Source organism: Denticeps clupeoides, chromosome 9, assembly GCF_900700375.1.
Source record: "Denticeps clupeoides chromosome 9, fDenClu1.1, whole genome shotgun sequence".
NCBI classification, from domain to species: domain Eukaryota; kingdom Metazoa; phylum Chordata; class Actinopteri; order Clupeiformes; family Denticipitidae; genus Denticeps; species Denticeps clupeoides.
The window spans coordinates 1805847-1818725 of NC_041715.1; the positions used below are offsets into that span (position 1 = coordinate 1805847).

The window sequence follows — 12879 nt, forward strand, 5'->3', positions numbered from 1 at the left end:
GATTTTTTCCACAGGGAAAGTGAATGGCTCTCTGATGAAATGTCCTGCATATTTTATTTTCTCAAAATCAGAAAAACAAGAGATGAATTGCATCAGTTCATAGTTGCGTCAGTTCTGCACATATGAAAACATGATCACCAAAATGATTTTATGTGACAAAAATATTGTTCAAAGTTTGTTTAATACATTCATTTGTTTAATGCATTTTTTTTAAATGAATTGGGCCGCAGGTTGAGAACCACTGCTCTATACAGTCTTCTATTCTTCTTTGTTATCACAAGATTAACAACCAAAAGCCTTTTTAAAGGTTCATTACCTTTTATATTGCATCTCTCCTTGACTCTCTCTCTCTCTCTCTAAACCTCTCTCTCTTATTCTATATAATTGTATAATATATTAGTTGTAATTATATTATAATATATGATATATGGCATATTATATTCCGTACTATTCATTACCAGAAGTATATGATTTTCTAGTCTTATAACAGGCTGAAAGTCCTAGCATATTATTTTATACTGCATTATATTTCTTAGTTGTAATAAATTCACAGCACATATTATTTTGACCGCATCATATTTCTTGTTGGGTCTATTTGTTGCACCTTATACCATCGTCAGATTTATACATGTCAACTTGCATCTGGCAAGCTATCAACTACATGAGCGCACATCTCCACAACATTCTGACAACCCACGAGTAAACCTGCTGTTTCTCTAAGTTATTGCTTTATTAAATATGGCACGGGTGATGGGTAGTATTTGGGATTTCGCTTACTTTACCATTTCATTCTGTTGGTCACCTTGAATTTATTTGTTCCTGGCCCTGCGCATGATATGACTGTCCCCCCAGCTACGAGGACGTAATTGTCTTCTTTGGGAAAGCTGCAAAGCAACAATTGCAGATTATAACAAGTACATGGCATTTTGGTTCACTTTTATAGACATTTCCATTTCTGTTTCGAACTGGCACATTCTGGATTATTCGAACAAATACTGTTAGTTACGGTACGATCTGGTTGTGCTACGTTGCTACTTGTCTCTACAAACAGAGATGGGGAACCTGGTGCTAACATTAACGTGAGGTAACGTGAGGCAAAAGATTTTGTCAACATCATTCTGCTTTTACAACACGGTACACCGCACTAGTTTGGACCCACAAGTGACATAGCATCTCAGACAATTTAGGGGGGGGCATAATCCGTCCCTGGTGCAATGTACTCGATCATTTCCTGGGTTGTTTTCACACCACGTGGATTGTCTCTGGACATTTTCTCTGGTCTTGCAAGTTTCCTGCAGCGCGGATAAACTCTTTGTATTTTAGGTGCTTGATTAAATTACTTGTGTTAAATGCGCGACATTTTGAGTCTCTGGACAATGTCGCTGAGCACAACTTGCAGTCCGACTTTGTTTTGTCGCCTTCATTCGTTTTGAAATAGTTCCACACGGCTGACATGTCGCCTCGACCTTCTCCCCGCTCTGAGCTGGGGGGCGGGGCCTCTGGGGCGGGGCCTGGATCGGGGGGCGGGCACTCGGCGCCTGTGGTTAACCCCTTGCCCGCCGCTCATACATAGACATTTTTCAGACCGTGGAATCGGGGGATTTTTAACGAGTACGAGTACTTTAGAAAATGTGCTATCGAGGCTGATACCAGATACCGGTATCGGTGCATCTCTACCAATAACCAATCAGTCAATTCTAGCAGCAGAATTGACCAATCAGAGCCTCCTGACTCTCACCACCTTCCCAATGTCTCTCTCACTTTTATTTCGGACTTCCTGGAACCTGTAAAATCATCTCTGTCGGATTTTTCTGTTTTATTCTCGCGTTTTATGCAGCAGCTGATGATCTTTTTGGCTGAAATGTGGGGATCTCGTCTAGTGTAATCACAAGAGTGAAAGTGAAAGTTAGATTAAAAACTCGAGCACTGTGGAAGGCAGGTTATTGCTGGATATAAAAATAATGGCGACTTTGTCAGAAGAGGATCTCTCCTGTCCTGTGTGTTGTGAAATCTTCAAGGATCCTCTCATCCTGTCCTGTAGCCACAGCGTCTGTAAAGTTTGTCTGCAGCAGTTCTGGGAGAGTAAAGGATCTCCAGAATGTCCTGTCTGTAGGAGAAGGAGCTCCAGGGACACTTATCCTATTAATCTTTTCTTGAAGAACCTGTGTGAGTCCTTCTCAGTAGAAAGGAGCCGGAGATCTTCAGCAGGGTCTGAGGTTCTCTGCAGTCAACATGGTGAGAAACTCAAGCTCTTCTGTCTGGAGGATCAGCAGCCTGTGTGTTTGGTGTGTCGGGATTCAAAAAGTCATAAAAACCACAACTTCAGCCCGATAAATGAAGCAGCTCTGGATCTGAAGGTGAGGAGAAATAACAAACTTATATTTCAGTGCTGCTGTGTACTTAACCAGGACCACCTACCAGAAATTACCTACTTCAGCTTCTCTTTAATGACTTCAGGTGTAAAAATGAAGTTTCTAGACTGTTAGAAAATAACTTCCAGGCAGATGGTTCTCCAGGAGCATAATTGAGAAATTCTAGTTTGGAGAACAGATTCTACTGATTTTAAGTCGCTGTAAATGTAGTTGGTCACGAGCTACAGTCTCTGCAGTACTGAAGTGCTGATTCATTGTAGGAGGAGCTGAAGATGAAACTGAAGACCTTACAGGAGAGCCTGGAGACCATTAAAGAAGTTAAACTTGCCTATGATCAAAATGTAGAGGACATTAAGGTAAGATTAATTGACATTTTTCTGTTTTGGGTTCATTTAAAAATTGTAGTCAAAAAATGTTTCTGTTTCTGAACCGTCTGAACTGATGTAGTAATAAAAATATGGGTGACTTTGGATTTTTATTGTAGATCCAGACCCAACACACAGAGAGGAGGATTAAGGAGGAGTTTGAGAAGCTTCACCAGTTTCTACACGATGAAGAAGCAGCCAGGATAGCAGCACTGAGGGAGGAAGAGGAGCAGAAGAGTCAGATGACGAAGGAGAAGATGGAGAAGATGAGTAGAGAGATATCATCTCTTTCAGACACAATCAGAGCCATAGAAGAGGAGATGGAAGCTGAAGATGTCTCATTCCTGCAGGTACCAAGACTGTTCTTGCTCTACCAGGATTTTTATAGATTTTATTAATAATAACTGGCATATTCCTGTTTCTCAGAACTACAGAACCACCATTACAAGGTAAGTGACAGGCTTCTCTATCATCTCTGTGGTTCTGAACCCAAACCCACAGCAGCTCTGACTCCTGAATGTTATTCCAGAACCCAGTGCAGACTGGAGCATCCAGAGAGGCTTTCAGGAGCCCTGATCCATGTGGAGAAACACCTGGAGATCCTGAAGTTCACAGTCTGGGAGGAGATGCAGGAGATTATTCACAGTGAGTCTCTCACACACACGTACATGTAATAATAATTTGAATAATGAATTTGTGATGATATCATAGAAACTGCAGCAAAGTTTACAGTCTGAGGAAGATGCTGGAGATTGTTTACTATAGTGAGTTATCATAAACAGAAACATGTATTAATAAATAACAATATTTGTGTTTATTCAGTCATATCAATCCTAACTTCTGAATATAAAATATCAGACCTGCATCTTCTCTACCAAACCTCATGTGTGTGATTTTCTCTCTTCAGCTCCTGTGACTCTGAATCCCATCACTGCTCACCCACAACTCGTCCTGTCTGAAGATCTGACCAGTGTGAGATTCAGTGATGAGAAACAGAAGCTTCCTGATAATCCAGAGAGATTTGGTCTGTATGGAGCTGTTCTGGGATCTGAGGGCTTCAACTCAGGGACTCACTGCTGGGATGTTGATGTCGGGGGAAATAAATGCTGGGCACTGGGTGTCATGGCAGTATCTGAAGAGAGGAAGGGAGCAGTTTTCAGCAGGAGTGGAATCTGGTATATGTGTTATAATGATGTTGAATATAGAGCAGGTTCTACACCAAAGCAAGCGACTCTCCTCAGTGTTAACAGGAAGCTGCAGAAGATCAGAGTGACGCTGGACTGGGACAGAGGAAAGTTGTCGTTCTCTGATGCTGTTAATAACACACATCTACACACTCTCACACACACTTTCACTGAGAGAGTCTTTCCTTTCTTTAATACTCACTGTAAACTCTTTCCTCTGAGGATCTTACCAGTAGAGATGTCTGTAAGACCACAGCACTTCTAATTAGTCCTGCATCTTAAAAGGTAACCCCATTTACTACCATCATGTCTCTGAGCAAGATACTTAGTGTCTCCAAGGGGGGGACTGTCCCTGTAACTACTGACTGTAAGGCGCTCTGGATAAGGGCGTCTGGTAAATGACGTAAATGTAAAAGTAGAAGTGGTTTTGGAACTATTTCATGCCGTCTTTCGTGGATTGATAAAGTATTGCCAATTTAGTTACTATTTGTCTACTTTGTTAATATTTCTAATTATTATTTTTTCCACCAAAAAGTGACTAGCGACAATGATCTCTGCAGAACTGACCAATCATAAACTTTTTTGGTCGATTCCTGACGTAGAGCAGGTAAATTCCTATTCATGTGTTATTAAAGCTTACTTTGAGCAAATTATAAGAAAGATGAAGTTATGTACAGTTAATTGTCTGTAGTTTTCTACAAACCTGTACAAATGTCTGTTGCTTTGTATAAAAGCGTCTGCTAAATGCACGATGGGACTTATGAAGATTTCCAGGGTCTTTCAGTGAACATTACTGGCCTTTTTGTGGTGTGTGCATTAAAAATGTTCTGTGTGTACCAGGAGTGAAGTTTTAGTTTATTTCGAATGAAAAGTGTACCCATACGTGTAACCCGTTGTCCCTGGACCTGTCCCTTTCAAGTACTCTGCGTCACGATCGTGTAGTAGAGACAAGACACGGAACTTGGTTGCAACTGATGTTTTACTGAATCAGATAAAATGTGGGTCGTGGCTGCAGAGCGTCTCAGGCCGGGCTGCCCTCTGGTAAAGTAAGAAAAGGTCTGACCGGAATCACACAATAAATCGACTCCCAATACAGGAAAATATACAAATTGACCAATTAAACATTCAAAAATATACAGAAGGATTAACAAATCACTAGACATATTACTACACAATTACTATACATATTACTATACACAAATTATTCTATAACTACATAAGAACAATATGAACTCTCATTAGCATCATACAAACTAAACTTCATACCTGAAACAAATAAAACGTGGGTCGTGGGTGCAGAGCGTCTCAGGCCGGGCTCCCCTGAAGAAACATAAAGTAAAGCTCGGTCCAACTCCCCCTCCATTACTGCCAATCTCATCTACTTCTAAGTGGGCAATATCCTGTATGATGAAAATTAATTTTGGTCTCAAACCGGATTTATTCACTTTTCCCAAACCCAGCGTGGCAGGAGGAACTTGCCTCCGGTAAAGTATGAAAAAATGCTCGCACACCCAAAACCAAAAGGCAGGAGATTTAAAATTTTATTATATAACAAAATACCAATTTGTAGTGAAATGAAAGTAACATACCCTGTTACACATGCAGATTTTACTAGATGGTGGCAGAACCCTGCAGAAGCGGAACTTCAACCAAAAAAACCACACAGGTTCGTTTCACCCCCAGGCCAGAGACACGTTTCCAATTATTAATGTCAAAGTTTACTGCATAAATAAACCCAGAGCAACTCCGCTTACCATAAGGAGATATCAACAGTAAATATGTAAAAATAACGGATGAAATTCACACACATGTACCATGGTTAAATACTCCAAAACCCCAAGAGTGAAAAGGAAGGACGACCCCTCCCCACCCTGAACAGCGGTCAGCCACTTGGTCGTCTCCAAAAGGAAACCGTACTGTTAAATACAGAGGACACATTTCACCGTGTCACCGTGTGCTGTGCTGCAGTGTCTCACAATTACAATCAAGCCAAGGACGAGAGATAACATCTAATATAACATCTAATAATCTAATATCTAATATAACATATAAAAACAGCACCAGTCCTCTGTTTCAGGAGGTGAGATTAAAAAAAGAATCGATCCTCTAACTCCGAATAGGAGACTGACGGCCCTGGCAGACTCGTGAACGCGCCCGCTGTGACGCGCCCACCGACTTCCGGTACGGGAGCGCGCACCGGAAGCGGCAACTACAGCGATCAGTAAGTAAGCTGCAAACACGCCACGCCTTTTAAATAAGCGCCTTTATTTTAAATTCCACCCGGTTAAGAGACGCGTACGGAAGGTTATAAACCCGCCGTAGCCTGTATGCAGGGGGGAAATACGCCGACATTTTACAGAAGACGGTATAACTCTGTAAAGCAGACAGGAATACAGCGACACGCACGCCTGTACACCTGTGTGTGTATGTGTGTGTATATATATATATATATGAAGGTGTGTGTATATTCAGTACCGGCCAAAACCTTGGACACCTTCTTGTTCAACGTGTTTTCTTTATTTTCATGACCATTTACGTTGGTAGATTCTCACTGAAGGCACCAAAACTATGAATGAACACATGTGGAGTTCTGTACTTAACAAAAAGTGGAGACCTGACCTCCACAGTCACCGGACCTGAACCCAATCCAGATGGTTTGGGGTGAGCTGGACCAACAAGTGCTAAACACCTCTGGGAACTCCTTCAAGACTGTTGGAGAAGCATTTCAGGTGACGACCTCTTGAAGCTCATCGAGAGAATGCCAAGACAGAGCAAAGAAACTAGAATATAAAACATGTTTTCACTTATTTCACCTTTTTTTTTTTTTTTACCACCTTTTAAGTACATAACTCCACATGTGTTCATTCATAGTTTTGATGCCTTCAGTGAGAATCTACCAACGTAAATGGTCATGAAAATAAAAAAAAAAAAACACGTTGAATGAGAAGTTGTGTCCAGACTTTTGGCCTGTACTGTATACACAGATAAAAAAAAAAACCCTAGGAGGTCATATTTGGACAAGGTTCTGAACTCGTTCAACCACACTTCTCTAATGGACTTTTACAGGGAGTGCAGCATTATTAGGCAAGTTGTATTTTTGAGGAATAATTTTATTATTGAACAACCATGTTCTCAATGAACCCAAAAAAACTCATATCAAAGCTGAATGTTTTTGGAAGTAGTTTTTAGGTTTTTATTTTTAGCTATTTTAGGGGGATATCTGTGTGTGCATAATTATTAGGCAAATTAACAAAAAACAAACATATACCCATTTCAATTATTTGCTGGTGTCTTCCCATTGTAAGTCGCTTTGGATAAAAGCGTCTGCCAAATAAAGTAAAGTAAAGTAATTTATTTTTACCAGTGAAACCAATAGAACATCTCCACATTCACAAATATACATTTCTGACATTCAAAAACAAATCAGCGACCAATATAGCCACCTTTCTTTGCAAGGACACTCAAAAGCCTGCCATCCATGGATTCTGTGAGTTGGGCTTGATTCCATCCTCAACCCGAAAAGGCCCCACAGGCTCATCTTTGATGATACCAGCCCAAACCAGTCCTCCACCTCCACCTTGCTGGCGTCTGAGTCGGACTGGAGCTCTCTGCCCTTTACCAATCCAGCCACGGGCCATCAAGACTCACTCTCATTTAATCAGTCCATAAAACCTTAGAAACATCAGTCTTGAGATATTTCTTGGCCCAGTCTTGACGTTTCAGCTTGTGTGTCTTATTCAGTGGTGGTCATCTTTCAGCCTTTCTTACCATGGCCATGTCTCTGAGTATTGCACACCTTGTGCTTTTGGGCACTCCAGTCATGTTGCAGCTCTGAAATATGGCCAAACTGGTGGCAAGTGGCATCTTGGCAGCTGCACGCTTGACTTTTCTCACTTCATGGGCAGTTATTTTGCGCCTTGGTTTTTCCACATGCTTCTTGCGACCCTGTTGACTATTTTGAATGAAACGCTTGATTGTTCGATGATCACGCTTCAGAAGCTTTGCAATTTTAAGAGTGCTGCATCCCTCTGCAAGATATCTCACTATTTTTGACTTTTCTGAGCCTGTCAAGTCCTTCTTTTGACCCATTTTGCCAAAGGAAAGGAAGTTGCCTAATAATTATGCACACCTGATATAGGGTGTTGATGTCATTAGACCACACCCCTTCTCATTACAGAGATGCACATCACCTAATATGCTTAATTGGTAGTAGGCTTTCGAGCCTATACAGCTTGGAGTAAGACAATATGCATGAAGAGGATGATGGGGACAAAATACTCATTTGCCTAATAATTCTGCACTCCCTGTATAATGAGCGGACCAAAACATTTATGAATAACGTTTCATAGGTAAGATTATATTTTGTCATCTTGTATGGTACGAAATGTCAGGTTCGATGAATAACGTTATTCGTGTTCCAGACCAGACCACCACAGCCCCACCACACGGAAAAAGCAGAGCTTCTGTACGGACACCTGCATATATCGTACAGTTCATTGATTGTCTATAGTCCTGTATGTTCTGTATAGTATGGACCTGCCCTGTCTTTATTGTTATTTTCTTCCAAATAAGCAGGTAAACGGATGGTCATCTTTCGTATTAAAGTAGTATTGTTAAAGTATTTTCATAGTGACCTGCCTTCGGTCATCTCTTAAGCCAGAAAATGTCGACTGGCCGGTGTTTCTGTTCCTTGTATTATGGTTTTTCCCCCCCTAGTTGTTTGCACTTTATCGTTGTACTCTGCAATTGCTGTTTATTTTTTAGTTTATTATTCATGAGTTATTTTTATTTGAGGTTTCATTTTTTGAACTGGAAACCTTGTTCACTTACTGTGTTTAAAACAGAGTGCAATAAAATTCAATCCAAAACAAGGAAAAATCGCGATTAATACAAAAATGAATCGAGATCATAATTTCGGCCATAATCGTGCAGCCCTAATAAGGTGCGACCGTATTACTGTAACATGGCGAATAAACGTCGGTGCTCAACGTTTTTACCGATTTCCTCGTTATTAATTCCACTATTAGGAATAAAACGAGGCGGACTCTCGCCCGAGGACTGGTGCAGCGCCCCCCTCCCCCGGTCCCGCAGATCCTCCAGCCGCCCTCCACGATGACCACGTCCGTCCCCGGCGGGGAACAGCTGGCTCCGGTACGTACCGCCCGCTCATTATTAAAGACGCCCCGACGAACCGCTTCCGTCTTTTATCCACTCGGGATTTTGGTAAAAGCTTTTTTTTTAAGCTTCCACGACGTTCACGCAACCGGTAAAAAACGGCGGAAAAACAAGCGCATGTGTCCCGGACCCGCGTCCCCGCCGTGGAGCGGGAACCCCCGGCTTGCTGCGGGTGCTGACGTCACGATCAGGTTTACTGGTGTCAGGATTCCGGATCGGTTTACTGTCAGTACGACAGTGTACACAGTATACAGTGTATTGAAATACTGTTTCACACAAACTTCCCCATAGTGCAATAATAAAAGAAAAATATGTATATACACACTAAACTATACTAACTAGAACTTAAATACTGTACAGGACTGTAATAGAAAAGCAAACAGGACAACATGATGTTTATTTCAAGACAGAGATGTGCAAAAGATCCGGTGTGTACGGCTGGAAGCGTATTGTTGAGTTTATCAGTGTTCTGGCGATGGCGGGGAATTGAGAGCTCCGTGTCTGGCAGGTCCAGTTCTGACGCTGCGGAACCAGCATCCAGGCGGTAGGAGCGAGAACAGGAAGTGTGAGGGGTGGCGAGTCCGAGCTCGTAGAGCTGGGAGACAGAAATATGAAATGTGGGCATTTATGGGATGGGTGGTAGTGGCCTAGTGGGTAACACGCTCACCTAATGAACCAGAAGACCCAGGTTCAAATCCCACTTACTACCATCGTGTCCCTGAGCAACCCTGATGTACAATGTAGATTGTCTGTAAACAGTACCTTTACAGCGTAGTGTCATCTACTGTATAGTTTATATATTTACCAGACGCTCTTATCCAGAGAGACTAACAATCAGTAGTTACAAGGACAGCCCCCCCACCCCTGGAGACACTCAGGTTTAAGTGTCCTGCTCAGGGATGTGATGAAAGTAAGTGGGGTTCGAACGTGGGTCTTCTGCTTACTACCAGTTTGTCCTAAACATGGAAGCCCTTTTGACACGTTTTTATTGCGACTATATGGTAGTTGCTGCTGTTTCTTTGACGTTTCCTATAATTTGCATTCCTCTCCCGGAAGTGGCGGTCTTAGCCAATCGGCGCGCGCTTCCTGGTGGCATGGAAACAGGGGAAGAAAATAAAAATAAATAAATGTACACGTGACTCTCCGGGTCCGAGATTCGTCAGGATCGGCGGGAACGTGGTCGACCGACGTCAGCGGCGCTTTGCATGGCAACAGAATTGAAAGCGTGTCGCCGCCTCCCTCTCCGCAGGACGCCATGGAGCTGCTGGAGGAGGACCTGACCTGCCCGATCTGCTGCTGCCTGTTCGAGGACCCGCGGGTGCTGCCCTGCTCGCACAGCTTCTGCCGGACGTGCCTGGACGGCGTGGCGCACGGCGGCCGCCCGCCGCTCCGGTGCCCGACGTGTCGCCAGGAGGCGCCGCACGGCGGCGCGGCCAACCGCTCGCTGCGCGGCGTCGCGGACAAGTTCCGCCGCGTGCGCGGGCTGCCCCGCCCCGCCCCCTGCCCCGCCCACCGCGGCCAGCCGCTCAACATCTTCTGCGCCACCGACCTGCGGCTCATCTGCGGCTTCTGCGCCACCGCCGCCGACCACGACGGCCACCGCTTCTGCGCGCTGGAGGACGCGCACGCGCGCGAGAGGGACGCGTTCGACGCGCTGCGCGCCGAGCTGGAGGGCTGGCGCGGCGCCGACGCGGGGGCGCGCCTGCAGGAGCTGGAGGGGCGCCGGGAGGCGGCGCTGAGGCTGGTAGGCGGGGGCGCGCAGCGCGCCGCCGACTACCTGGATCGGCGGGTGCGCGCGCTCGAGCACCGGCGCGCCGAGGTGCTGTCCGACTTCGAGGCGCTGCGGCTGCGCGTCGCTCGGACCTACGAGCCGGAGATCGCGCGCCTGCGCGCGGCCCTGGAGGAGCGGCGGCGCGCCCTCGCGCTCGCCGAGTCGCTCCGCGCGCTCTCCGACCCGCTTGCCTTCCTGCAGCAGATGCAGGACTTCCGGGAGAGGCTGCGCGTCATCCGGGACGCGCCGCCGCCGCCGAGGACGCCGACGCGCGCCGCCGAGGAAGCGGGCGCGCTCGCGCGCGACTTCGACGTCACGCGGTGGGACTCAGTCACGCTCGGCGAGCTGGACGCGCTGCGCGCGCCCCACGAGAGCGCGCCCGGGGTCTCTCTCGCGCGCGCGCTGGCCACGCCGCTGGCCCTGGCCGCGTGCCTGTGCGTCCTCGTCGCCGCGCTGCTCCCGCCTGACCGCTGGCCCCGCCCCCGCGTCCCGTCCGCCGCCGAGCTCGCGCGCCACGCAGCGCGCTGCTGGACGGAGACGGCCGCGCTGTGCGCGCTCGCGTGGGAGCTGGGCCGCGGCTGCGTGCTGGACCTGGTCCACGCCGGGGCCGACTTCCTCAACGAAGTCGTGTAGGAGTGACCTTTAGCCCCGGCCGGAACGCGCGTCACCCCACGTACGCGCCTGTGTCTGTGTGTGTATATTTAGCCCCCTGTTACCGGGCAAAACGAGGATGAAAGTAAACCGTCCCCACCGCCACGACACGGTTCACATTTACATATCAAAAGTATTAACGACGATTAAACGTATATATTCAACACGCTGCGTTTCAGGACAATATTTCAGTCCTGGATTCGCAAAACTAACTTTTTTTTTCTTTCGCGTAACTATTATAAATATTATAACAAAAAAAACACGATGTTCAGTCGGAAATAAGCGCCAACGTGAAAATTTTCTCCACGGTCACTTTCACCGCCACGATCTGCGCAGCGCGACAAAGGACCGAGAGGGTAGAAGGACCGGCATTAAATAAAAATGTAAAATTAAGTTAAATTGGGCTAAAACTGTGCACGTTTCGGGCGATGAAACACATTTAAATACACGAAGCGCGTTTTTAAATCACCGAACGACTAATAACTGAGAAATACCAGAGTAGCAGGGCCGTAGATGACTGCGTGGCGGGAACCCGGGTTCAGGTGGCGCGTTATTCCCGCGTTCGACGGCGGCGCCTGCACGTCCAACCAAGAAATAAATATATACACACACACACACACACACACACACACACACACACAAATTATGAAGAAAAAAAATCGGGCCTTTCAAACTTTTGCAAAATGTAAAAACAATAACCTGGTTTATATATATATATATATATATATTGTTAAGTTGTGTGTGTGTGTGCATATATATATATATATATATACACACACACACACACAGTCACAAGTTGTTACAGAAGCATGTTGTAAATTGCTCTGGATAAGTGCTCTGCCTAATGCCTTAAACGTAAACACGATGTGTATATATACAGTGTGTGTGTGTGTGAGAGAGAGAGAGACCTGGCTTATATATTATGTGTATATACAGTAACCTGGCTTATATATTATGTGTATATACAGTATTATATATACAGTAACCTGGCTTATAAATTGTGTGATTTATATATATATATATATATAAATCAATCACACACACACAGATAAAACGACGCAGGCGCGGCAGCAGCTCGTTGAATTATTGATGAATATGAATATTTCACCGCAGCATGACGGAACGCGTATTCTAACGAAATATGAAATACCGCGGCGTTCAGGGGGAACGGGAGTCGAGGTGAAATAAAATCAATAGACACATTTACACCACGTGTGCACGGCGTCCAGTCACCTTCCGCCCAGGAAGGCCTGTACACGTGACCCCGCCCCACCACAAGTTCGACTCCGCCTGCTGCTGCTCCCGGCCGGGTGGAGTCGGGGTGGAGCCCGCCTTGCTTCAGCAGCACAATCAATATTGGA

General features: G+C 45.4%; 2 protein-coding genes and 1 long non-coding RNA gene across 3 annotated transcripts; 2 read left to right on the forward strand and 1 right to left on the reverse strand.

The window, feature by feature from the left end:
* Positions 1-1572: 1572 nt before the first annotated feature.
* Positions 1573-4751, forward strand: LOC114797424 (zinc-binding protein A33-like). The gene is made up of 6 exons (XM_028992382.1): positions 1573-2357; positions 2633-2728; positions 2857-3087; positions 3164-3186; positions 3267-3382; positions 3645-4751. Exons 1-6 carry the CDS (start codon positions 1962-1964, stop codon positions 4184-4186), a joined length of 1404 nt encoding a protein of 467 aa, XP_028848215.1. The 5' UTR covers positions 1573-1961; the 3' UTR covers positions 4187-4751.
* Positions 4752-6113: 1362 nt separating this feature from the next.
* On the forward strand, positions 6114-12178 carry trim13 (tripartite motif containing 13). Its single transcript, XM_028992401.1, has 3 exons — positions 6114-6142; positions 8949-9072; positions 10346-12178. The coding sequence occupies exons 2-3, from the start codon at positions 9034-9036 to the stop codon at positions 11498-11500; spliced, it is 1194 nt and encodes a 397-aa protein (XP_028848234.1). The 5' UTR covers positions 6114-6142; positions 8949-9033; the 3' UTR covers positions 11501-12178.
* Positions 9475-12212, reverse strand: LOC114797476 (uncharacterized). Its single transcript, XR_003750871.1, has 2 exons — positions 12013-12212; positions 9475-9691 (listed from the first exon to the last, which is right to left on the reverse strand). It is a non-coding gene; the product is annotated as an uncharacterized LOC114797476 (long non-coding RNA).
* Positions 12213-12879: the final 667 nt, after the last annotated feature.

Bases quoted from the DNA above. Each gene is read 5' to 3' on its own strand.
- LOC114797424 (XM_028992382.1), top strand. From the start codon at position 1,962: ATGGCGACTTTGTCAGAAGAGGATCTCTCCTGTCCTGTGTGTTGTGAA. The intron at 3,187-3,266 runs GTAAGTGACAGG...ATGTTATTCCAG, and splicing joins TACAGAACCACCATTACAAG to AACCCAGTGCAGACTGGAGC. The intron at 3,383-3,644 runs GTGAGTCTCTCA...TTCTCTCTTCAG, and splicing joins GATGCAGGAGATTATTCACA to CTCCTGTGACTCTGAATCCC.
- trim13 (XM_028992401.1), top strand. From the start codon at position 9,034: ATGACCACGTCCGTCCCCGGCGGGGAACAGCTGGCTCCG. The intron at 9,073-10,345 runs GTACGTACCGCC...CCCTCTCCGCAG, and splicing joins GCGGGGAACAGCTGGCTCCG to GACGCCATGGAGCTGCTGGA.